A 26386-nucleotide genomic window follows, 5' to 3' on the forward strand; every position below is an offset into this window, starting at 1 on the left:
ATTCCATTGGCAGGTGACGGGAATGGAGAATCCTGCTGCCAGTGAGGGTGAGTCGCTCAGGAAAACATGACTAGTGGACCGAAGAATCCCACACCTGCTGTCCTTACCTAGTCTGGCCTACATGTGATTCCACCAACGTGGTTGACTCTTAACATCTCACTGACACAGCCCAGCGGATCTTTCAGTTGTATGTGGTTCATCACCACCTGCTCAAGGGCATTAGGGATGGGCAATAAAGCCTGGCTTTGCTTACATCCCCAGAATGGATAAAATAGTCACATTTCTCATCGAGATAGCTTTACACTCATGGGCCTGAACCTAGGTAGAGCAATGTTAAATTCAGATGAGATGAAGATTTTGATGAGATATTTCCAGTGCAAATTAGTTGATATGATGTTTATCATGGTTGTCCTCAATTAGTGCTGATAACTTGAATCATGTGAAAAAAATAGTGAGATTATCATCTAAATATCAAATGTATAATTCCAGACTTTTAAAAGTAAGTATATTATTCTGCTTTTCAATGTTTGGTCAGTCTTTGGTTAGTATACAGTGTTAAATCCAGAATCACATTTACAGAAAGGTTGGCAGTGCAAAGTTCCAAGTTGACAAATCATAACTTCCATCAATCTGTAAAACCCTTGATAAACAGTGAAACAAATAAGTAAATGTCAACTATAAATCATTGGGATAAGTGACTTCTACAAACCAAATATATCACTAGCTGTTGAAAGTGAAACATTCTGAAAGATACGGGTTAATTTACACATAGCTAAACTTGAGACTTTAACCATGTACACAAATGCAGCCACCAAAAAGAGTAAATCTACAAGAAAAATAACTCATAATAATATCACATTGTTAATTTACAGGCAAGCAAACCTTTAAAATCTGTCAACATAATACAATAAAAGTAGTCAAAACAATGTTGCAACTCAGACTCATTTGCTTAAATTTTAATGCGAAATTGTTTGACATATTGCAGTGGTAGAAAAATACATTCAGAAATGCTTGTTATTCAACAATAATAGAGATTAAGGAGGACATGCAGAACTAAACATTGGATTTCAATGTCAGCAGTGAAGTGACAGCACTCACTACAAATCTAAATGTGGCCCATCAGAATCTAATGGCTCTGTGGCCTAGGTTTCACCTTGCCTGACATTAACTTCATTCTAGTGTCAAGTCAGTGCATCTAGCAACAGTGAGTGATGTTATCAAGTAGACCATACAGCCAGTCACACTGAAGAATTCTCACAGACAGCAAGCCAGGAAGTAACAATCAGGTTTTGTCAATTACTTTTTATACTTTTATAGAGAGCAAAAAAAAAGATTTGTATGATATCAAGGTAGAGGCTGAAATACCATAACAATTACTCTTTTAAAAAGATTTGCTTACTTTTTTTAAATTTCTGGATTTTTCTAATGGCATGGAGAAATTTGACATTCCACAAATATAAAACTAGTTTTTTCAGGGCCAGAGAGGCTGTTCAACAAAAATTGCGACTTAGCACATTTTTAAAAGCTCAGTTACATCTCATTTAACAAGTCATAACATTTTAAGCATCTGTACGGCAAGAATAATAGCATAAAAAGAGGAAGTTCACATCAATTCCATGATTTTCATCTGTGAGGACTTCCATTGCACCCTGTGGAGAAGTGGGAAATCACTGACAGCAACTTAAAATTTCAGCATTTAACCGTGCATGCGTAGATTCCAGAGGTTAATGTCAGTTTGATAGTTGCAATGATGGCAAATGTTGGTAGTTTTGCCATTGTTGCATCCACAGAATCCAGCCCAACATCCAATTGATAACATCTTCATGTAACAGAATTACATCTGCAACTTTTAAACCTGAATCCTAGTAATAAATCAAATATATATTTTATTTAGCATCTTCTCTTCTACATTAAAAGTTTATGTTTTTGAAGTAAAATATAATGATACCAGTTCATTTTCATTAGATTTCAATATTCTTCAAATGGCTTCAATCCACATGTCTAGTATTATAATGAACACTGACTTAAATAAGCTGGGAGCACATTAATCAGCCATAAATTAAAAGAAAATTAACCAGTACTTTAAAAACCTGTTACCATGTCATTTTTGTCCTTTTTCATGACATTTTTAAATTAGCATATGACACCTACAACATCCCCCTCGATCAAAATAGCTTATTTATTCTAGCCCTTGGACATTGCCACAACCATCAATGATATTTTTACAAAATATTACATTGAATTTACAGAACAGAAATGTGTCATTAATTTTGTGCTTATGCTCCACAGAAGCCTCCACCCACTCTATTTCCTTAATCTCACCCTATGAAGGCGTCCTTTCATTCCTTTCTACGAACCTTCTCTAAAATGCATTGGGAAGCAATTTCCCAGTAGTGTATAAGAGATCCATCAGCCAATTCCCTTCTATATTTAGATAGCTACACCAAGGCTAGTAAGCTTCCTTTCATAGAGAAGCCAGACTGTGAATGTCAGTCAACAATGAATTCCAAACTTAGGTATCAAGTGGGCACCTGAAAACCTTACAATATTATCTAAAGTTAATTGAACCCCTTTTTGGATAGATTTTGTCTGTATTTCCACCTGGCATAATTAATGTGTGAGGTTCCTCACCAGAAGGATAATGTTGGAAATGTACTCCTACATTTCATATCTTGCTCCTTTATACAACACAAGATGGATATGAATTGGGCACAGCCAATTCTGGAGCATTTATTCAGAGATTTGGCTTCAGTCACTCTCTAAGACTCTGCCATGTCACTATCTCAGCACTCAGACCTTTCTTAGATCCTTTCAGGCATTCTTTCCTCTACTGTCCAAACCAAAACAGATCATTCTGTATGTAAAGAAAAACTTCCTAGCAACATTCCAATTCATTTCTTAACTTGCAACATGACTTTGACAAGTGCCCCTGCGATGTCCTGAAGTCATGAAAGTCTATAAAAATACAAGTTAATTTTTCAATCCAAATTATTTTTCGTTAGAACAAACATTTCTTTACATTTTTTTTCCAAAGTTTAGTTGGAAGCTAATATTGCCCATTTCCCTTTTCTACATCACTTACTAGCGTAGATGCCTGAATGCCCAGACCTTCCTCATAATCTCTATTTTGTCTTGTGTTTCTTCTCTATTATCATCTCCAGAGGTTTTTGTTTTGGTGACCAGAATTGGACACATTATTCAAGAGCACAGTACAGTTTAAGCATGACTTCCTACAACTTGAAAGGGTAGATTTTATCTTTCATCAAAACCTGGCAGTCACAGATTGGTCACCCATTTACACTTGCCCATTTTTCTTACCATTGCTTTGCTGACTGCTGCTTTCGTAATAGGTTTAAATATGATCCATTTCACAAAATGTTGAATAAGGTGACCTCAGAGCTTAGATCGTTTAGTGATAAAATGTATTTGTGATTCTTCAATAAAAGACAAATTTAGAGCTGCATTTTTGCTAAGCTTGCCCGACCTGTGGGCTTCCGCAGCTCGCACTGAACTAATATGTGAATTCACAAGGGATTTTATGAACTACAAGGGAGTGCATGAAGAGTGTGGGTGTAGAGACGGGCAGGTTAGAAGGTCCTCTTCATTCTTCAACACAACAGCCCAGCTACGAGCATTGTTTAAAGGCCCTAAATCACCTTTCACACACCTATCCCCAATGCCATCTCATATTCCCCTGATGCCAACTCATGCCCTCCCCAGGTTCCTTCATTCCTCCTCAAAATTCCACCATGCTTCCTCGAAGCCCTCCATGCCACACATATTCTCCATGCCAGCTCACATTATCCATGCCACCTCCATTGCCACTCACCCAGTATGGACTATGTACATCTCACAGGAGCCATGCAATGGCAATGAGAATTATTTTAAAATGATTGGAAAACCATTAAACTTCTGACAATTTAAAAATCCCTGAATTCAAATTCATAATCATTGATACTGGACCAAAATATCCAAGAGAACATTTTTTGTAATCATTTAAGTACCTATTAGGCTTGTAAACAAATAAACCACAGCAAAGATATGTTCAGTTATTATATTATCATAAAAGTTTCAATAGTTTTTGGATCAATGAGATCACTTGCTGACTGACATTTTTGAATCCCAGCCAAGCATTCATAGTGGACCAGCAGTCATAACAAAAGGTTCCAGCTCCACTGACAGAACATGCATTTATTTCCATTTCAGATCAGGATGCCTGTCAATCAATTGAGAGGAAGCAGGTGTGCAGATCTTTTTTTCTACCTTTGGAAGTAATTTTGCTTTAAAAAAACAGCCAGATCTACCAGTCCAATTAAATCAGAGCCCAAAAACATGACATTAGGGGTCATTCTTTTTCACATTTTAAAAAATAGAATGGTACTTCATCCATTGGCAAAGTACTGTAATGCATGTGAAACATTATTCCATGGTGGTCAATGTAAGGGTCAACTTACCTTTGCAGGACAGATCCCTATGGTGAATCACTGCATGAAAAACATATTGACATTACAATACAGCAACTGATAGTAATATTTGAAGGTGTCTCAACATTGTACATTTAACTTTAAGAATGTTCTTGACTCCTCAGCAGGTTTTCCACTTTCTTCTAGATTGGTATATTTTTTATGGGCTTCCACAACCCTGCACCACCAGATGAAAATAGTGTGTGCGAGGGAATCCTATTTTCCTCCCTAATGGAAAACCCAAACTTAGCAGTAGGCATTCCCAAGTGGCAAAAAGGCCAGGGGAAAATGGCACAGGTTAAAATGCGCAGGGAAAACAAACTTGCTCCAAAAATGCCACTGTGGCCATTCGCAGATCATAATACTCCTCTGCAGCCAGATGAAAATCCGGCTCTTAGTATCAGATACAATAAATGAAGGTCAGAAAATATCATAGTCATGATTAGTATTTAAATTACTTAAAATGTAAGTGGTGCATTTAGCTATTTAAATTCCACATTAATCTACAGTACAAAATACTTTCTGCAGGCCATAACAGAAAGATATTCATTATGAATGACATCATCATACAAGGATACAAGAAAATTTTCAGACAGAAATAGAGAATGGAAAGCTAAACATCTTCTATTTAAAGGCACATTCCTTTACAAATGGATTGCTGGGCAATAAAATCCAATTTTTATAGTAATTTGATCCAATTTTCCAGAATATTTTAGAAGTTAACTATTTTTTATGATATTTGCAACTATATTTTTTTACAAAACAATTTGAATTGCATTCTTCTCAACTAGTGGCACCATCCTCGTATAGAGTGAGAATCGTGATTGTTTCTGAATTATCACTTGGATGCACTGATGTGTTTCAACTGTTGTATGACTGATATGTCAGATTGGAGTGGAAAAAACTTTCAAATTTTTACATGTAAATCATTCAAGAATTGGGGTGTGCCGAGCCAAATAGTTTATTTGAAAATTTGTATATCTTTTGATTCTATACACAGCCACGTAGATATCTATTATTAATTTTAAAATTCCATGGGCTGGATTCTCCGTCGGCAGGATCCTCCATTTCGCCGACAGCGCACTCATGCCTGCGTATTTCCCAACGGCATACGGATGCCCACAATGGAAAGCCCCATTGGCCGGCAGCTGGGGCGGAGAATCCCGCTGCCTGCGGGGGCGCACCACCCCAGAAAACGGTTGCGGTGGGACAGAGAGTCCCACCCCCGTCTTTATTGCACCAGAGAGGAATGTTCCTTTAAGACAATAATAGTATTGTAAACCTATTTGTTTCTTCACCCGATCTACATTTATAATTTTCCTTAGTCAGATTATAGAACATTGTTACTTTAGTATTTAAATTACACATTTCTCCAGACTAATGGAACTTCTTTGCATTGATATTGGTAGCGTTGCAGCTGGTACAGACTTGTGTATTAGAAATGTTATGTTATGAGTCATCCATTTCACCTAAAGCACCCGCTGGTCTATTAGTTGCAAACGGTGCAAGTTAAGAATAGAATCAGCTATGATCCGAGCTGTAGACCTTTGGTAGCCTCCAGACGTCACCATCAGGATGGGTATCTTATGTTTTTGGGCTGCTTCAAAGACTGCTTGATCTCTTTTAATGATTCCCTAAGTTAAAACAAAAATGAATTAGGAGATCAATGCCATAAGGACAGAGAAAAGTTTGTTTTTCTATCATTACTAAATATGATATTTCAACAAAACATTTTAATCACTCCCCGGCCCCAAAATAGCAATAAAATGAAAATATTACATAATTACACATTATCCCACATCTTACTTTTAACATGGTAAATACTGTATCTGCTGAGCTTCCAGCAAAAATATCAAAAGATGCTCAAAGCAAAAGCCTAAGTTAATGTTTTCAACTGCTATTTCATTTTAATATAATAAATATAACTATTGATCTTGAACACAATGCAATAATGAATCACATTGGGCAAAATTCTGTGCTGCTGTCACTGGTAGCGGGGTTCCCAATGCGGCGGAGAATCGGGCATCAGGGGTAAAAATGGGATTGGCAATGCTCTGGCTCCCCACTGGCGGCAGGATCAAGGGGCGTCATTCTCAGACCCCACGCCGGGTCGAAGAATCGCCGGGGGCTGGCGTGAAACCCGCCCCCGCCGGTTGCCGAAGTCTCCGGCACCCAAGATTCGGCGGGGGCGGGAATCGCGCCGCGCCGGTTGGCGGGCACCCCCCCCGCTCGATTCTCCGGCCCGGATGGGCCGAAGTCCCGCCGATAAATTGCCTGTCCCGCCGGCGTGGATTAAACCACCTTTTGAATAGCGGGACAAGGCAGCGTGGGCGGGCTCCGGGGTCCTGGGGGTGGGCGCGGGGCGATATGGCCCCGGGGGGTGCCCCCACGGTGGCCTGGCCCGCGATCGGGGCCCACCGATCCGCGGGCGGGCCTGTGCCGTGGGGGCACTCTTTCCCTTCCGCATCCGCCACGGTCTCCACCATGGCAGAGGCGGACGAGACTCCCTCCACTGCGCATTCGTGGGAAACTGTCAGCGGCCGCTGACGCTCCCGCGCATGCGCCGCCCGGGGATGTCATTTCAGCGCCAGCTGGCGGGGCACCAAAGGCCGTTCCCGCCAGCTGGCGGGGCACCAAAGGCCGTTCCCGCCAGCTGGCAGGGCGGACATTCCTCCGGCGCCAGCCTAGCCCCTCAATGTTGGGGCTCGGACCACAAAGATGTGGAGCATTCCGCACCTTTGGGGCGGCGCGATGCCCGTCTGATTGGCGCCGTTTTGGGCGCCAGTCGGCGGACATCGCGCTGTTTCGGGAGAATTTCGCCCCGGGTTCGTGAGACCTGGGGCGAGATTCTCCGACCCCCCGCCGGGTCGGAGAATCGCCGGGGGCTGGCGTGAATTCCGCCCCCGCCGGTTGCCGAAGTCTCCGGCACCGGATATTCGGCGGGGGCGGGAATCACGGCGCGCCGGTTGGCGGGCCCCCCTGCTCGATTCTCCGGCCCGGATGGGCCCAAGTCCCGCCACTAAAATGCCTGTCCCGCCGGCGTAAATTAAACCACCTACCTTACCGGCGGGACAAGGCGGCGCGGGCCGGCTCCCGGGTCCTGGGGGGGTCGCAGGGCGATCTGGCCCCAGGGGGTGCCCCCACGGTGGCCTGGCCCGCGATCGGGACCCACCGATCCACGGGCGGGCCTGTGCCGTGGGGGCACTCTTTCCCTTCCGCCTCAGCCACGGTCTCCACCATGGCGGAGGCAGAAGAGACTCCCTCCAATGCGCATGCGCGGGAATGCCGTCAGCGACCGCTGACGCTCCCGCGCATGCGCCGCCCGGAGATGTCATTTCCGCGCCAGCTGGCGGGGCACCAAAGGCCTTTTCCGCCAGCTGGCGGGGTGGAAATTCGTCCGGCGCCGACCTAGCCCCTCAAGGTTGTGGCTCGGCCCCCAAAGATGCAGAGGATTCCGCACCTTTGGGGCGGCGCGAAGCCCGTCTGATTTGCGCCGTTTTGGGCGCCAGTCGGCGGACATCGCGCCGTTTCCGGAGAATTTCGGCCAGTATCTTTGCTACTAAGTGCTAGGTACTGGCATTCTCCCGAAACGGCGCAATGTCCGCCGACTGGCGCCCAAAACGGCGCAAATCAGATGGGCATCGCGCCGCCCCAAAGGTGCGGAATACTCCGCATCTTTGGGGGCCGAGCCCCAACATTGAGGGGCTGGGCCGACGCCGGAGGAATTTCCGCCCCGCCAGCTGGCGGAAACGGCCGTTGTTGCCCCGCCAGCTGGCGCGGAAATTACATCTCGGGGCGGCACATGCGCAGGAGTGTCAGCGGCCGCTGACAGTTTCCCACGCATGCGCAGTGGAGGGAGTCTCTTCCGCCTCTGCCATGATGGAGACCGTGGCGGAGGTGGAAGGGAAAGAGTGCCCCCACGGCACAGGCCCGCCCGCGGATCGGTGGGCCCCGATCACGGGCCAGGCCACCGTGGGGGCACCCCCCGGGGCCAGATCACCCCGCGCCCCCCCCCACGACCCCGGAGCCCACCCGCGCCGCCTTGTCCCGCTGGTAAGGTAGGTGATTTAATTTACGCCGGCGGGACAGGCAATTTATCGGCGGGACTTCGGCCCATCCGGGCCGGAGAATCGAGCGGGGGGGCCCGCCAACCGGCGCGGCGCGATTCCCGCCCCCGCCGAATATCCGGTGCCGGACACTTCGGCAACCGGCGTGGGCGGGATTCACGCCAGCCCCCGGCGATTCTCCAACCCGGCGGGGGGTCGGAGAATGTTGCCCCTGATTCTTCGGGTTTGCGTGATTCTCCGGTCATCTAGGCTGGGAATCACATGGGCGCTGATTACAACAGGTATGTAGAAAAGTGGCCCTGACGTGGTGGATGTGGCCATTGGCCAAGGGGGCAATCCCCTTCAGGGGTTACCGGCCAAAGCCAACCAACCCGAGGACCATCCTCCCCCCCCCCCCCCGCAATGCCAGACATGCCTACCCTGTCCCCGCAGTGACTCCCTAAGTAATGAGAGCCCACCCACCAAACCCCCGAAATAAAGGGACCACCCACAGAGACCTCCTACATAGTGGGACTCCCACAGACAGCCCCTAACTAAAGCACCCCCTTAACCCAAGACCCCCTAAATTAAGGGACCTCCCCACATTCCCTAACTAGGGGGACCCTCCCAAAGAGCCCCTAACTAAAGGAACCCCACCATAGAGACCCCTAAGTAAAGGAACCTTCCTGGATGAGTAACTGTGAAATGCTGTAACCACAATGTTTACAAACATCAACCACTTCCAAAGAGAGTTAAGTGCTGCCAATTCCCAGCTCAGCGCTTCAAAATCACTCAAACCCAAAAGGCAGTGGTCTCTCATCTAGGAGTGACTATGGGGTGATTGAAATGCACTTAACTCTCTTTGAAGTGGCTGGCGTTTGTAAACATTGTGGTTACAGTACTTTATAGTTACTCATCCATGAAGGGAGATTAATGAAGTCAGGCTCACAGCTGTGTTTGTGGAAGCTATCAATCACAGCCCACTAACAGAAATGAATGCAGCTAAAGGATCTGAAGGGTTTAAACACAGGTCATTGCTTTTATCTTTCTAGGAGTGGTTACGTGGTGCTTCCTATATGGTATATTGGCAGGTATATGGCTAGGTGCGTGTTACAGCAGTAATTATTTTCACTGTCCCTGTCTGGACTGTTCTCTAGCTTCCGGACAGTGGCCTCTCATCTAGGAGTGACTATGGGGAGGTTACTTTAGTTAGGTCACTGGGGTGTGGGTGTGTCATTTGGTTAGGGGGTCTCTGTGGGGGGGTTACTTTAGTTAGGAGGTCCTTGGGGGGGGTTCCTTTTTGTTAGAGGGACTCTGGAGTGGTCCCCCTATTCTGGGGTATCTCAGTGGCGGGTTCCTTTAGTTAGGGATCTCTTGGGGGTTCCCTCTATGCAGGGGTGCTCGGGGGAGGGGGATGTCGCATCAGCCCCGTACCTCGGGTGGGGGGGGATACCCAGAAAAACTGGGGGCGGGGGCTGCTTCGTGATGCAGGGGTGTGGCCAGTCGCAAGGCCTCGCTCAAAATGGTGGCCCGATAATGAAATTCCCCTGGGAATTTGCATGGTTGAGGATTGGGAATCGCTTCCTGATTTGCAATCCCAGCAGAGTGCAAATCAGTAGCAATTCAACTCCGGCGAAAGAAAATAGTCTCCCGAACGGAGAATGTCTCCCATTATTTCAGAAAGTTAAGCGTAGTGTTAAAATTGCCAGAATTAATTTCTATGATAAAGAAGTCTTTAGTAAACACAATGGAAAATGGAGCATTGAAACAATAAGTAGTTTTCTAGTTCAACATATTTTGTATGCGCATTAATTTACAGATCATACATAAACATGTTTGAAACATGTTTCAAACTATGTGCATCTAAATTTGTAGTAAATACTGGGAGTGATTTTGAGCCCTCTCTCTCCATCCATGAAAAAGTTGGCACAAGCTCAAAATCCGGAGAGAAGCGAAAAACATGATTCTATCTGGCATGATTGGCTTTTGGAATCTTACCTCCCACTCGTCAGTGCAGTAGTTCGAATCACGTTATGCAAGTCCGGGAACCACATTAGCCTGTCACTGGGGAGCACTCTCTCCGGCATCGTTTACACCAAGTCTGGCCGGACATTGGACAGTCGAAGGGCTGGATTCCTCCGCCTTGTCTGCCACAAGAACGGCGTGGATAATGGAGAAGTCCATTTACCTCGGCCGGGATTCTCTAGTCACCGGGTGGATGCGGTCAGAGAATCCTGCCCAAAGGGATTTCTCTGAGAGTGCAGAGATAAATATAGCACCAGTGTGGAGTGGTGTGTGGTTAGAGTGGCATGCCGACTAGTGACACTTCTGGAACAGGTGGCGGCACGTTAGCACTGCTGCTTCACAGCACCAGGGCCCCGGGTTCGATTCCAACTTTGGGTGTTTGTGTGGAATTTGTACGTTCTCCCCGTGTGTGCGCGAGATTCCTCCGGGTGCTCCGGTTTCCTCCCACAGTCCAAAGATGTGCAGGTTAGGTGGTTTGACCATGCTAAATTGCCCATAAAATGTCCAAAAGGTGAGATGGGATTAGGGGTAGAGGGCAAGGACATGGACCTAAGTGCTTTTTCGGAGGGTTGGTGCAGACTCGATATGCCAAATGGTCTCCTTCTGCACTGTAGGGAATCTATGGAACATAACTAAAACATTTGGACAAGCAAGTATAACCAAAACATTTCTTCAAATCTTCTGCAAGATAAAATGCATGCATTCTCAATTGTTTAATTAAGTTTACATGCATTTGAATATGTTGCACAATTAAAATTTAGGGTACAGCTTATTTTTGAAGTGCTTTGATATGCAAAGTGCAAACATCTGGACTGCCCTGAATTCGTAGAACGAACCTGAGGTGAAATAGCCAAACCTCCCAGTTGATCTCCATCTAAGATGTCGGTGCCTGCATTGTACACAATGATGTCTGGAGTGACTTCCTGCAATGCTTTTGACATAAGTGTTTCCACTTTCTGCAGATACTCTGAATCCTCTGTGTCCCAGTCCAGCTCAATTTTCCACTTGATGGCTCCTGGTAATAATTCATGAATAAACTATTTAAAGCAATCAATCATTTCACACAGTTAACTCTACAGGAAATAAATCTTTAAGCAAAGTGAGGCAAACACTATGAATCAAAATCCAGCCCAATTATTTACTGAAATAGTGTTTGAACAAATATATTTTCTATCCAGATTATTCAACAGAAAATGCAAAGATACTTCAATGACAAATTATTGTTGCGAAGAAACATTGGAATACGGACGATCACACCTGCATTTCAAAAACTGTTAATGAGAAATGTAATGTTACGTAAGAAAAATAATTGTTACACCCAAGTTTATTTTAAGGTAACTTTTATTCAATTATTTTCAAAAACAGTAAAGAGATGAACTTGACCACTGCAATACAAAGAATACAGTACATAATTGAGTCAATAGGTAGTTCTTAGTTCCCTCCAATCAAATGTCCACCCCAGCTACAGTACCAAAACAGCTCTTTCCAAAGTCACAAATTACATCCTATTTGACGATGACAAATGTAAACTATCCCTTCTTGACCTGTTTGCCAGCCTTTGATGGCAATGTTGCTCTACCATAATTCAGCTGGGTCGAACTGCTTACCTGGTTCCATTCTCACCTATCTAATCGTAGTCAGAGCATCGTCTACCCGCTCCTGCACTACCACTTCTGGCCACAGAAACTTTTGAGCATTGGCTAAGCTGCTTCAAAGTGTACTTCGCATCATTCACCGAAGACTTCACAGACCTCCAGAAGAAGCAGATCCTCCACGCATGGGTGAGCCCAAGAGTCTTTCTTCTCATCAGGGACGCCCCCTCGTATGCGGAGGCAATAATGCTGCTGAAGGGACAATACGTGAAGTCCGTTAATGAGGTGTATGCTAGGCACCTCCTTGCCATGAGATGGCAACGTCCAGGGGAATCACTTGTAGAATTCCTGCGTGCTTTGCGTGTACTCTGCCGGAATTGTGAATGCCGGGCGATATTGGCTACCCAGCACACGGAGCTGCTGATCAGGGGCGCTTATGTCGCGGGCATGAAATCAAATTATATCCGTCAGCGATTACTAGAAGGGGGTACACTCGGCCTCCCAGAGACAGTGCAACTCTCCAACACGTTGGAGGTGGCCTCCCAGAACATGGAGGCCTATACCACCGATCGCGCGGCACCCTCGTGGGCCTCATGGGCGCAGCCATCGTCCGACCCGGGTGCGACGCATGCCTGTGATGCGCAATGGCCCGCCAACGCCAGAGGTGCTACTTTTGCGGCCAGGGCGGCCACCCCAGACACCGCTGCCCTGCACAGAACGCAACTTGCAATGGCTGTGGGAAGAAGGGCCACTTTGCAAAAGCCTGCCAGGCCCGACCTCCCCCTAAAACGTCTAGGACCAGCAGCGCTGCCTGCTGCCTGTCGGGGCCACCCCCAGCTGCCACGCCACCCGCCATGTGCGACCCATGGGTGCTGTCATCTTCGCCGCCATCTTCAATTTCGGCAGCCATGTGCAACCCACGGGGGCCGCCACCTTGGACGCCATCGCCGCTGCCACCCACCATGCGCGACCCATGGGGGCCGCCATCTTGGACGCCGTCGTCGATGCCTCCCGCCACACGCGACTCATGGGGGCCGCCATCTTGGGACCACTCCGCTGCCTCCCGGGAGCCTGGCTCACCCGACCGTAAGCTGGCCGCCGCTACCTCCGACCGGCCTACCGACCGCCTTCCGAAGCTCGCCTCCATCACGCTGGACCAGTCCCGGCCGCACCACCTCGCGAAGTCCACGATGACAGTCCGGATCAACGGGCACGATACGGCTTGTCGTTCGACTCCGGGAGCACAGACAGCTTCATTCACCCAGATACGGTAAGGCGCTGCTCCCTCCCAATCTTACCCGCGACCCAGAAAATCTCCCTGGCTTCCGGAATCCACGCAGTAGAAATCTAGGGGTATTGTATCGCGACCCTTACTGTACAAGGCGTAGAGTACGCTAACTTCAAACTCTACGTCCTTCCCCATCTCTGCGCTGCCCTATTACCGGGGCTTGACTTCCAGTGCCACCTCCAGAGCCTTACTTTAAAGTTCAGTGGACCCCTGCCCCCCCTCACCGTCTGTAGCCTCGCGACCTTTAAGGTCGACCCACCCTCGCTCTTCGCAAACCTCACCCCGGACTGTAAGCCCGTCGCTACCAGGAGCCGATGATACAGTGCCCGGGACAGGGCCTTTATCAGGTCGGAGGTCCAGCAACTCCTACAAGAGGGGATCATTGAGGCTAGTACCAGCCCCTGGAGAGCCCAAGTGGTGGTCATCAAGACTGGGGAGAGGCGCCGGATGGTCATCGATTACAGTCAGACCATCAACCGGTACACGCAGCGCCATGCGTACCCCCTCCCCCGCATATCTGACATGGTCAACCAGATTGCACAATATCAAGTCTTCTCCACAGTTGATTTGAAGTCCGCGTACCACCAGCTCCCTATCCGCCCGGAGGACCGCCAATACATGCCTTCGGGGCAGATGGCCGCCTCTACCACTTCCTCAGGGTCCCCTTCGGCGTCACCAATGGGGCCTCGGTTTTCCAAAGAGAAATGGACCAAATGGTTGACCAGTACAGGCTGCGGGCCACTTTCCTGTAAGACAATGTCACCATCTGCGGCCATGACCAGCAGGACCATGACGAAAACCTCCGGCACTTCCTCCACACTGCTAAACTCCTGAATCTCACCTATAATAAAGAAAAATGCGTTTTCCGCACAACCCGCCTAGCCATCCTCGGCTACCTCGTGGAACATGGTGTCCTGGGGCCCGACCCCAACCGCATGCGCCCCCTCATGGAACTCCCCCTCCCCCACTGCCCCAAGGCCCTGCAGGGATGCCTAGGGTTCTTCTCGTACTATGCCCAGTGGATCCCCAATTGCGGACAAGGCCCACCTACTTATCAAATCCACCGTTTTTCCCCTGACGGCCGAGGCCCGACTGGCCTTCAATCGCATCAAGGCAGATATTGCCAAAGCCGCGATGCACGCGGTGGACGAGTCCATCCCATTCCAAGTGAAGAGCGATGCGTCGGACTTTGCTCTGGCTGCTACCCTCAACCAGGCGGGCAGGCCCATGGCTTTCTTCTCCTGTACCCTCCATGCCTCCGAAATTCGACACTCCTCCGTCGAAAAGGAAGCCCAAGCCATCGTAGAGTCTGTGCAACATCGAAGGCATTACCTGGCCGGCAGGCGATTCACTCTCCTCACTGACCAACGGTCGGTTCCCTTCATGTTCAATAACACACAGCGGGGCAAAATCAAGAATGACAAGATACTAAGGTGGAGGATCAAGCTCTCCACCTACAACTACGATATCTTGTATCGACCTGGGAAGCTCAATGAGCCCCCAGATGCCCTATCCCGCGGTACATGTGCCAGTGCACAAGTAGACCGACTCCGGGCCCTCCACAATGACCTGTGCCAACTGGGGGTCACCCGTTTTTTTCACTTCATCAAGGCTCGCAACCTGCCTTACTCCATCGAGGAGGTCAGGACCGTGACCAGGGTCTGCCAGGTCTGCGCGGAGTGCAAACCGCACTTTTATCGGCCAGACAGAGCATACCTGATAAAGGTCTCTCGCCCCTTTGAGAGCCTCAGCATCGACTTCAAAGGGCCCCTCCCCTCCACTGACCGTAACGTGTACTTCCTCAACATTGTTGACGAGTACTCAAGATTCCCCTTCGCCATCCCGTGCCGACATGACCTCTGCCATCATCATCAAGGCCCTTCACGGACTTTTCACCCTGTTCGGGTTCCCCGCCTACATCCATAGTGATCGGGGATCCTCCTTCATGAGCGACGAGTTGCCTCCAGCAGGACAACCAGCTATAACCCCCGGGGAAACGGACAGATAGAGAGGGAGAACGCGACGGTCTGGAAGGCCATCCTCCTGGCCCTACAGTCTAGGAGCCTCCCAGTCTCCCACTGGCAGGAGGTCCTCTCCGATGCGCTCCACTCCATCCGGTCGCTCCTGTGTACAGCCACCAACGAGACTCCTCACGAGCGTATGTTTGCTTTCCCCAGGAAATCCACCTCCGGGGTCTCGCTCCCGTCCTGGCTGGCATTCCCAGTCCCGTCCTCCTCAAGAAGCATGCGTTGAGCCATAAATCCGATCCCCTCGTTGAGAAAGTCCTGCTCCTCCATGCCAAACAACAATATGCCTACGTGGCACAACAGGACGGGCGACAGGACACAGTCTCCCTTCGGAATTTGGCACCAGCAGGCTCCCCAGCAACCATCAACACCACCACCCCCGACCCTACACCGTCTTTCCCCACCCCTGCCCACCTACCTCATGAACTAACACCTATAGGCCCACCGGCGACCATTACCACCACCTCTGCCCATACACTGCCCCCCCCCTTCACCGACTCAACAACTGTGTGAAGAAGAGGACAACACGCTCCTGGACGCGCAGGTCTCGACACCGGTGCCCACACCACAGCCGGGACTGAGGCGATCACGGCAGAAGGTCAAGGCCCCTGACAGACTTGACCTTTAAGACCACTTCACCCCCGCCAGACTCTTTTTTTAAAAGGGGGTGAATGTGGTAAACCACTGTGTTGCATTGTGTTGTGTTGTACATGTCTGGGCTTGTCCCGGCTGGCTCCTCCTGTGGCTCCGCCTGTGGCTCCTCCCCTCAGGCTCATGTATAAAGGTGGCTAGTCTCCGCCTCCGCCCCAGTTCGGGACCAGAGGCCAGGAGTCTAGCTGTTTAGTGTATTAAAGCCTCAGTTACATTCATCACTCGTCGTGTGCTTATTGAAGGCATATCACTCATCTACACCTTTCTTCCTCGAGGCTTGACTATTCAACTGCGTTTATGGCCAGCCTGCCATATTCTACCTCTTGTAAACTTGAGGTATTCTAATACTCTGCTGCCCATGTCCTAACTCATACCCAGCACACTGGTGCTTTCTGAACTACGCTGACAAACTCCTGCTTAAACAATGCCTGGATTTTAAAATTCTCATTCTGGTCTTCAATCCTTCATGTTCTGGTCCCACGCTATCTTTGCCATCTCCTGCAGCCCTGTAGCCCTCTGGGATATCTTCCCTCCTCTAATTTCAGTCACAGAGCATTGCTGATTTTAATCACTCCATCATCGATGGCTAAGCCTTCAACTGCCAAGGCCCTAAACTCTGGAATTCTCTCCAGAAACCTGTCGGTCTGTCTCTACCTCAATTTCCCCCTTCAAGACATTTCTTAAAATTGACCTCCATGGTCAAGCTTTTGAGCATCTGACCTAATATCACCTTACGTGGCTGTGTCATATTTTATAATGTCTCTCTGAAGCGCATTGGAATGTGAAATCTGCTATTATTTGAAAAGCGCTACACGAATACAAGTTGGTGTTGTTAAAATTGTTGTTAGCTAAGAGTGATTCTGACAGCCGTGTGATAAACGCTCAGGGATTCAAAACAACAATCATTAGAAGCCGTTGTATTATCCAGTGACAACTCCATTAGTCCAGAATAGAAGCAATGATGCCACAATAACACCTTCAGGTGACAAGAAAGCAGCGCTCAATTTTCACAAAGTTGAAGGAAATCCACGGCCTGATCACAGCGAGGTTGCGTAATGCTGAATAGTGCTCCAAATTGCTTCTAGTGGTTGACTTGTTAAATTAAAGCATTTCTAAGAAACCCAAAATGGCTGTGAGTTTTCCTTAGCCGTATCTTTTTGCATTTCATTGTGGGTATCTGCTGGTGTCTTTTATACTGCATTTTATTATTCTACTTGCATTATTTTTCAGACAGCTAATGCAGTATCAAAGATGTGCAACATGGGTCTGGAGTATACACTCACCTGCCAGCAGGTTTGAGCCTGTCATGTATCCGCCTGTCCCTGCCCTCACTGCAATTAAACAGGGAAGCTATCAGGTGACATGCCCACATGGATCAATAAATGGCCACATAAAGCTTCATCCCGTCACCCTGGTTATAATACCTACACAGCTTCCAGCCACACAATTAGCCAACAACTCTCTAGGATGGGACCTCCTCCCGAGAGACATATGAAAGTTCCACCTCAATGGGTGCAGGACAGCTGTTGGAGTGGGGTTGCGGGAGGGAGGGGGGGGTGGATCGGCAATATGGGCAGGAGATGGCTGTCAGACATAATGCTCATGTCCTTAATCATGCAGAATGAGGGAACCCCTCCCTCCAGCTGACATATAGCCTGTACAGTTTTAACAGTTGTGCAAGCTGCATGTCGGCAGACCGCCTGGAGCTGCGAGGATTGCAGTGGAGGTAGAAAGTGGTCATTAATTGGCCACATCAAGGACTCAAGTGGAGGTAGGTGAGAATGTAGGTCATCACAAAAAAGGGGACGTCGGCCATGTGCCCTCCCGCCCACAACTTATTTCCGGTGAAGGCATTGGGTATCGGTCCTGATTCCCAAATTCTTAGGCCCGTCCGCCTCCTTCATGCCTGATGCTCGATCAATAACTCCAGAAGCGAGATTAGATGACAATTGAAGGCTTTATTGGACTAGATGTTTGCCCAAGCAGTGCAGGTACAGAATGCAGTTGCTAGGGAGACACAGACTCTTATACTCCGTCTTACTGGGCGGAACCAGCAGGCAGGCTTCACCAATGATCTTCCTGTCTCAGGTACCTCCCACACCAATGATCTTACAGCCTCAACCTAGGTACCGTCATACCCCTAATACAGACTACCACAATGCCTAATGCAGGGGATGAAAAATTCCAGCCACCGTCTTTCAGAAAAGACATCAACTGCAGCCTCTTCTGGTGGCATAATAGTTCCAATGACACTATTTGAAGAGATGGGGAGTTCCCCTGATATCCTGAACATCATTTATTCCTTAGTCTATGTCATTAAAGGCAGATAATCTGGTCATTCGTTTCATTAACTTCTCTCCTGAATAGCCAATAAATGCTTCTTCACACAAAGTCTAGTAGAATTGTGAAATTCTCTCCCACAGAAAGCAGGCGCCGTTAATAATTCTAAATCTGAGATTGATAGATTTTAGCTATTCAAGTGCAGAAAGGGAGATGGAGCGTAGGTGGGTGGATGAGGTTAGGATACAGATCGGTCAGGATATGACTGCATGCCAAAATAGGCTTGAGGCTGAATGGCCTGCTCCTGTTCCCATGTTCCTACCGGAGGAGGTGGTGGAAGCAGGGACGATAGTGACATTTAAGGGGCATCTTGACAAATACATGAATAGGATGGGAATAGAGGGATACGGACCCAGGAAGTGTAGAAGACTGTAGTTTAGTCGGGCAGCATGGTCGGCACGGGCTTGGAGGGCCGAAAGGCCTGTTCCTGTGCTGTACATTTCTTTGTTCTTTGTTTTGTTTGTTTGTTCCAATTGCCATTTGTAGACTTCAGTGTGTGCAAATTAGTTGCCATGTTTGCCTCTGTTACAACAGCAGTCACACTTAAAGTACCTTAATTGGTATTTAAGGACTTTGGGCAATCCTGGGGACTTGAAAGACACAATGCAAACAAAGCTGTTTCTTTCTTTTAAATCTACAGGTGAATCAATTCGTTTCATAGAATTTAAGTGCAGAAGGAGGCCATTCGGCCCATTGAGTCTGCACCGGCTCTGGAAAGAGCACCACATTTAAGCCCACATCTCCACCCTATCCCCGTAACCCCACCTAACCTAAGGGTAATTTATTATGGCCAATCCACCTAACCTGCACATATTTGGACTGTGGGAGCAAACCGGAACACCCGGAGGAAACCCACGCAGACATGGGGAAAATGTGCAGACTCCACACAGACAGTGACCCAAGCTCCCCAGGACCCTGGAGCTGTGAAGCAACTGTGCCGCCCATATAAATTTTTAATTTTAATAAATTTTGAAGTGTACTTGATAATAAGAATGGTTCTGAACATGTTAATGATTATGAAACATGATACAAGCAGATAACAGTATTTAATATGCGTTGTATTCCAATACATTGCAGCATTTTCAGTTTGGCCTTTGCTGACCCTTTTAAGCTGAAATTGATTATCATTGAGGTGTGCCGTGATAGTTGCTTTCGTAAGAGCACATGCTTGTTAACTCTCACTTATATAGAGCAAGAGTCATTAGTTTTGCGAGGATGTCCATCATTCTGAAAATTGGCGCAACTTCATGGGCGCGATTAGAACATAGAACATAGAACGATACAGTGCAGTACAGGCCCTTCGGCCCACGATGTTGCACTGAAACAAAAGCCATCTAACCTACACTATGCCATTATCATCCATATGCTTATCCAATAAACTTTTAAATGCCCTCAATGTTGGCGCGTTCACTACTGTTGCAGGCAGGGCATTCCACGGCCTCACCACTCTTTGCGTAAAGAACCTACCTCTGACCTCTGTCCTATATCTATTACCCCTCAGTTTAAAGCTATGTCCCCTCGTGCTAGCCATTTCCATCCGCGGGAGAAGGCTCTCACTGTCCACCCTATCTAACCCCCTGATCATTTTGTATGCCTCTATTAAGTCTCCTCTTAACCTTCTTCTCTCTAACGAAAACAACCTCAAGTCCATCAGCCTTTCCTCATAAGATTTTCCCTCCATACCAGGCAACATCCTGGTAAATCTCCTCTGCACCCGCTCCAAAGCTTCCACGTCCTTCCTATAGTGTGGTGACCAGAACTGTACGCAATACTCCAAATGCGGCCGTACTAGAGTTTTGTACAGCTGCAACATGACCTCATGACTCCGGAACTCAATCCCTCTACCAATAAAGGCCAACACTCCATAGGCCTTCTTCACAACCCTATCAATCTGGGTGGCAACTTTCAGGGATCTATGTACATGGACACCTAGATCCCTCTGCTCATCCACACTTCCAAGAACTTTACCATTAGCCAAATATTCCGCATTCCTGTTATTCCTTCCAAAGTGAATCACCTCCCACTTCTCTACATTAAACTCCATTTGCCACCTCTCAGCCAAGCTCTGCGGCTTATCTATGTCCCTCTGTAACCTGCTACATCCTTCCGCACTGTCGACAACACCACCGACTTTAGTGTCGTCTGCAAATTTACTCACCCACCCTTCTGCGCCCTCCTCTAGGTCGTTGATAAAAATGACAAACAGCAACAGCCCCAGAACAGATCCTTGTGGTACGCCACTTGTAACTGAACTCCATTCTGAACATTTCCCATCAACCACCACCCTCTGTCTTCTTTCAGCTAGCCAATTTCTGATCCACATCTCTAAATCACCCTCAATCCCCAGCCTCCGTATTTTCTGCAATAGCCTACCGTGGGGAACCTTATCAAACGCTTTACTGAAATCCATATACACCACATCAACTGCTCTACCCTCGTCTACCTGTTCAGTCACCTTCTCAAAGAACTCGATAAGGTTTGTGAGGCATGACCTAACCTTCACAAAGCCATGCTGACTATCCCTGATCATATTATTCCTATCGAGATGATTATAAATCTTGTCTCTTATAATCCCCTCCAAGAACTTTACCCACAACAGACGTGAGGCTCACCGGTCTATAGTTGCCAGGGTTGTCTCTACTCCCCTTTTTGAACAAAGGGACCACATTTGCTATCCTCCAGTCCTCTGGCACTATTCCTGTAGCCAATGATGACATAAAAATCAACGCCAAAGGCCCAGCAATCTCTTTCCTGGCTTCCCAGAGAATCCTAGGATAAATCCCATCAGGCCCCGGGGACTTATCTATTTTCAGCCTGTCCAGAATTGCCAACACCTCTTCCCTACGTACCTCAATGCCATCTATTCTAATAGCCTGGGTCTCAGCATTCTCCTCCACAACATTATCTTTTTCCGGAGTGAATACTGATGAAAAATATTCATTTAGTATCTCGCCTATCTCTTCAGACTCCACACACAACTTCCCATCCCTGGCCTTGACTGGCCCTACTCTTACCGTAGTCATTCTTTTATTCCTGACATACCTATAGAAAGCTTTTGGGTTTTCCTTGATCCTACCTGCCAAATACTTCTCATGTCCCCTCCTTGCTCGTCTTAGCTCTCTCTTTAGATCCTTCCTCGCTACCTTGTAACTATCAATCGCCCCAACTGAAACTTCACACCTCATCTTCACATAGGCCTCCTTCTTCCTCTTAACAAGAGATTACACTTCTTTGGTAAACCACGTTTCCCTCGCTCGACGCCTTCCTCCCTGCATGACCGGTACGTACTTATCAAGAACACGCAGTAGCTGTTCCTTGAACAAGCTCCACTTATCCAGTGTGCCCAACACTTGTATCCCCCCTAAGTCATGTCTAATGACATCATAATTGCCCTTCCCCCAGCTATAGCTCTCGCCCTGCGGTGTATACTTATCCCTTTCCATCACTAACGTAAACGCCACCGAATTGTGGTCACTGTCCCCAAAGTGCTCTCCTACCTCCAAATCCAACACCTGGCCTGGTTCATTACCCAAAACCAAATCCAAAGTGGTCTCGCCTCTTGTTGGCCTGTCAACATATTGTGTCAGGAAACCCTCCTGCACACATTGTACAAAAAACGACCCATCCACTCCCACGCCGGTTGGGAGAATCGCCTGGGCCGCCAAAATTTCTGGGGACGCCGGTCCGACGCCCTCCCGCGATTCTCCCAAGCGGCGGGAACGGCCCGGTCGAGTTACGCGGTCCGCAGGCTGGAGAATCGCTGGAGACACCCAAAATGGCGATTCTCCGGCACCCCCGCTATTCTGAGGCCCGGATGGGCCGAGCGGCCAGGCCAAAACAGCGTGTTCCCCCCGGCGCCGTCCACACCTGGTCGCTGCAGTCGTGGGCGGTGCGTGAACGCTGGGGGGGGCAGCATGTGGGGGGGGCGAGGGGGGATCCTGCACCGGGCTTCACCTGGAATGTGGGGTGGCCCGCGATCAGTGCCCACCGACCGTGGGGCCGTCCTCTCTGAAGGAGGACCTCCTTCCTTCCGCAGCCCCGCAAGATCCGTCCCCCATCTTCTTGCGAGGCGGATTTAGAGAGGACAGCAATCACGCATGCGCGGATGACGCCCGTTATGCGGCGCCGGCCGCGTCATCTATGCGCCGCCGCTTTTACGCGGGCGACACGGCCTGGCGCGTGTAGATGATGCGTCCCCGATCCTGGCCCATTGTCAGGGCCTGAATCGGGCGGGACCGGGGCCGTTCCGCGCCGTTGTGAACCTCGACGGCGTTCACGACGGCGCGGCCACTTCGGCGTGGGAGTGGAGAATCCCGCCCCCTGTGTTTAAAAGGGTTTCGAACTATTTGATCACAGATGTCACTTTGACTATTTCTGCGGTGTTTAAATCATTAAAGGATTGGTTTGTAGGCTGCAGAAACATAAATATCATTGGGTTTAGAGTTTTGGATCAAAGCATTTGTTTTGACACAGAGTAGAAGACTCGGGGTTACGTTTTCAGCTTGCCGTCTGGATGTAACATCGGCAGCTACAGAAATCAACTGATATTCAATACCATTGAAATGCTGCTCAACTAATGCAGATTAAACTGCTGCTATTGAGTGCACAGACTAGATTCCACAACATAAATGCACAGCAGTGGTATTGTCTGCTTTAATTTGATTAGAAATTCAATAATAATCTCTTTATTCCAAATTGCAAGAAAAGACAGTGGGTGGGATTCTGTGATCCTAAGGCTAAGTGTTGACGCCATCGGAAACGCCGTCGCGTTTCTCGACGGCGTCAACACGGCCTCAGGATCAGTAATTCTGGCCTCTCTAGGGGACCAGCACGGCACTGGAGCAGTTCATGCCGCTCCAGCTGCTGATCCTGGAGTCAACTAGGCGCAGTGGGATCCGTGCATGCGCAGTGGCACCGGCGCCAACGCGCGCATGTGCAATGGCTTCCTTCAACGTGCCGGCCCCGATGCAACATGGACCACGACTACAGGGGCCGGTGCGGAAGAAAGTAGGCCCCCAGTCAGAGTGGCTGGCCCACCGATTGGTGGGCCCCGATCGCGGGCCTGGCCACATCAAAGGCCCCCCCTGGGGTCGGACGCCCCCCTCCACCCCTCACCTCCCTCCCCCACCTCCCTCCCCCCCCTCCCCCCCAACCTCCCTCCCCCCCTTCCCACCCGACCCTTCCACACCAAGTTCCCGCCGGCTGAGAGGTGTGGAGGCACCGGCGGGGCTTGGCATTTTTACGACAGCTGCTCGGCCCATCCCAGGCAGAGAATCAGCGGGCCGGCTGCATAGAGCGCCTCCCGACCGGCGCCACGCCTACCACGCTGGCGCCAATGGCGCCGATTCTCCACTCTGCGGAGAATCACACGTCGGAGTCAGAGCGGCGTGTCGCGATTCACGCCGGTCGCGGGGATTCTCCGGCCCAGCCCCAGGCTGAGGCAATTCCGCCCAGAATTCATCGAAGAGTAGGAAATAAACAGCTTAACATCCATTTCAAACTCTTCTCTTTTCCATGCTAAATTTTCCACAATTCAATGAATAGCTGAAGATACAGAAACTTGTACAGTGCATTTATATTTCTGTTCGAGCGGATGATCCATCTCGGTCTCCTACTGAGGTCTCCAGCATCATCGATGTCAGTCTTCAAGCCAATTTGATTCACGCCACCTGATATCAAGAAATGGCTGCAGGCATTGGATACTGCAAATATTGACAATATTACGGCAATAATACTAAAGACGTGCTCCAGAACTTTCCACTGCCCTAGCCAAGCTGCTCCAGTACAGCTACAACACTGGCACCGACCCGGCAAAGTGGAAAATTATCCAGGTATGTCCTGTACACAAGAAACAGTACAAATTGTACCTGGCCAATTAATGCCCCATCAGTTTACTTTCAATCATCAGCAATTTGATGGAAGGGATCATTAACAGTGCTATCAAGCAGCAATTACTCAGCAATAACCTGCTCACGGACACTCAGTTTGGGCTCTGCCCGGGTCACTCAGCTTTTGGCTCCATAACAGCCTTGGTTCAAACATGGACAAAAAAGCTAAATTCCAGGGGTGAGGTGAGAGTGACTGCCCTTGAAACCAAGGCAGCATTTGACCGAATGTGGCATCAAGGCGCCCCAACAAAATTGGAGTCAATGGGAATCTAAGGGAATACGTCACTGGTTGGAGTCATACCTGGCGCAAAGGAAGATGGTTGTGGTAGTTGGAGGTCAATTATCTCAGCTCCAGGACATCACTGCAAGTGTTCCTCAGGATAGTGTCCTAGGCCCAACCACCTTCAGCTCCTTCCTTCCATCGTAAGGTCAAATGTGGGGATATTCGCTGATGTCTACACAATGTTCAGTACCATTTGTGACTCTTCAAATACTGAAACAGTCCATGTCCAAATGCAGCACGACCTGGACTATATCCAGGCTTACATAGAAAACATAGAAAATACAGCACAGAACAGGCCCTTCGGCCCACGATGTTGTGCCGAACCTTTGTCCTAGATTAATCATAGATTATCATTGATTTTACAGTGCAGAAGGAGGCCATTCGGCCCTTTGAGTCTGCACCGGCTCTTGGAAAGAGCACCCTACCCAAACTCAACACCTCCACCCAACACCAAGGGCAATTTGGACATTAAGGGCAATTTATCATTGGCCAATTCACCTAACCCGCACATCTTTGGACTGTGGGAGGAAACCGGAGCACCCGGAGGAAACCCACGCAGACACGGGGAGGACGTGCAGACTCCGCACAGACAATGACCCAAGCCGGAATCGAACTTGGGACCATGGAGCTGTGAAGCAATTGTGCTATCCACAATGCTACCGTGCTGCCCTTAAGAACAAATAAATCTACACTATATCATTTTACCGTAATCCATGTACCTATCCAATAGCTGCTTGAAGGTCCCTAATGTTTCCGACTCAACTACTTCCACAGGCAGTGCATTCCATGCCCCCACTACTCTCTGGGTAAAGAACCTACCTCTGATATCCCTCCTATATCTTCCACCTTTCACCTTAAATTTATGTCCCCTTGTAATGGTGTGTTCCACCCGGGGAAAAAGTCTCTGACTGTCTACTCTATCTATTCCCCTGATCATCTTATAAACCTCTATCAAGTCGCCCCTCATCCTTCTCCGCTCTAATGAGAAAAGGCCTAGCACCCTCAACCTTTCCTCGTAAGACCTACTCTCCATTCCAGGCAACATCCTGGTAAATCTTCTTTGCACCTTTTCCAGAGCTTCCACATCCTTCCTAAAATGAGGCGACCAGAACTGTACACAGTACTCCAAATGTGGCCTTACCAAAGTTTTGTACAGCTGCATCATCACCTCACGGCTCTTAAATTCAATCCCTCTGTTAATGAACGCGAGCACACCATAGGCCTTCTTCACAGCTCTATCCACTTGAGTGGCAACTTTCAAAGATGTATGAACATAGACCCCAAGATCTCTCTGCTCCTCCACATTGCCAAGAACTCTACCGTTAACCCTGTATTCCGCATTCATATTTGTCCTTCCAAAATGGACAACCTCACACTTTTCAGGGTTAAACTCCATCTGCCACTTCTCAGCCCAGCTCTGCATCCTATCTATGTCTCTTTGCAGCCGACAACAGCCCTCCTTACTATCCACAACTCCACCAATCTTTGTATCGTCTGCAAATTTACTGACCCACCCTTCAACTCCCTCATCCAAGTCATTAATGAAAATCACAAACAGCAGAGGACCCAGAACTGATCCCTGCGGTACGCCACTGGTAACTGGGATCCAGGCTGAATATTTGCCATCCACCACCACTCTCTGACTTCTATCGGTTAGCCAGTTTGTTATCCAACTGGCCAAATTTCCCACTATCCCATGCCTCCTTACTTTCTGCATAAGTCTACCATGGGGAACTTTATCAAATGCCTTACTAAAATCCATGTACACTACATCCACTGCTTT

General features: G+C 48.4%; 1 protein-coding gene across 5 annotated transcripts in view; it reads right to left on the reverse strand.

The window, feature by feature from the left end:
• Nucleotides 1–941: 941 nt before the first annotated feature.
• The window catches only part of hdac11 (histone deacetylase 11), a 278425-nt gene continuing 252980 nt past the window's right edge, over nt 942–26386 (reverse strand). For 3 of the 5 annotated variants that reach the window (XM_072472541.1, XM_072472538.1, XM_072472542.1), the window contains 3 exons: nt 17376–17423; nt 11371–11549; nt 942–6097 (listed from right to left, as the gene is read on the reverse strand). In XM_072472541.1, the coding sequence (XP_072328642.1) occupies nt 5933–6097; nt 11371–11549; nt 17376–17423 (392 nt within the window). In that variant the 3' untranslated portion in view covers nt 942–5932. The remainder of the gene's footprint in view (nt 6098–11370; nt 11550–17375; nt 17424–26386) is intronic. The other 2 variants (XM_072472539.1, XM_072472540.1) reach the window with 1 other exon arrangement.

Source organism: Scyliorhinus torazame, chromosome 13 (assembly GCF_047496885.1).
Source record: "Scyliorhinus torazame isolate Kashiwa2021f chromosome 13, sScyTor2.1, whole genome shotgun sequence".
Lineage (NCBI taxonomy): Eukaryota > Metazoa > Chordata > Chondrichthyes > Carcharhiniformes > Scyliorhinidae > Scyliorhinus > Scyliorhinus torazame.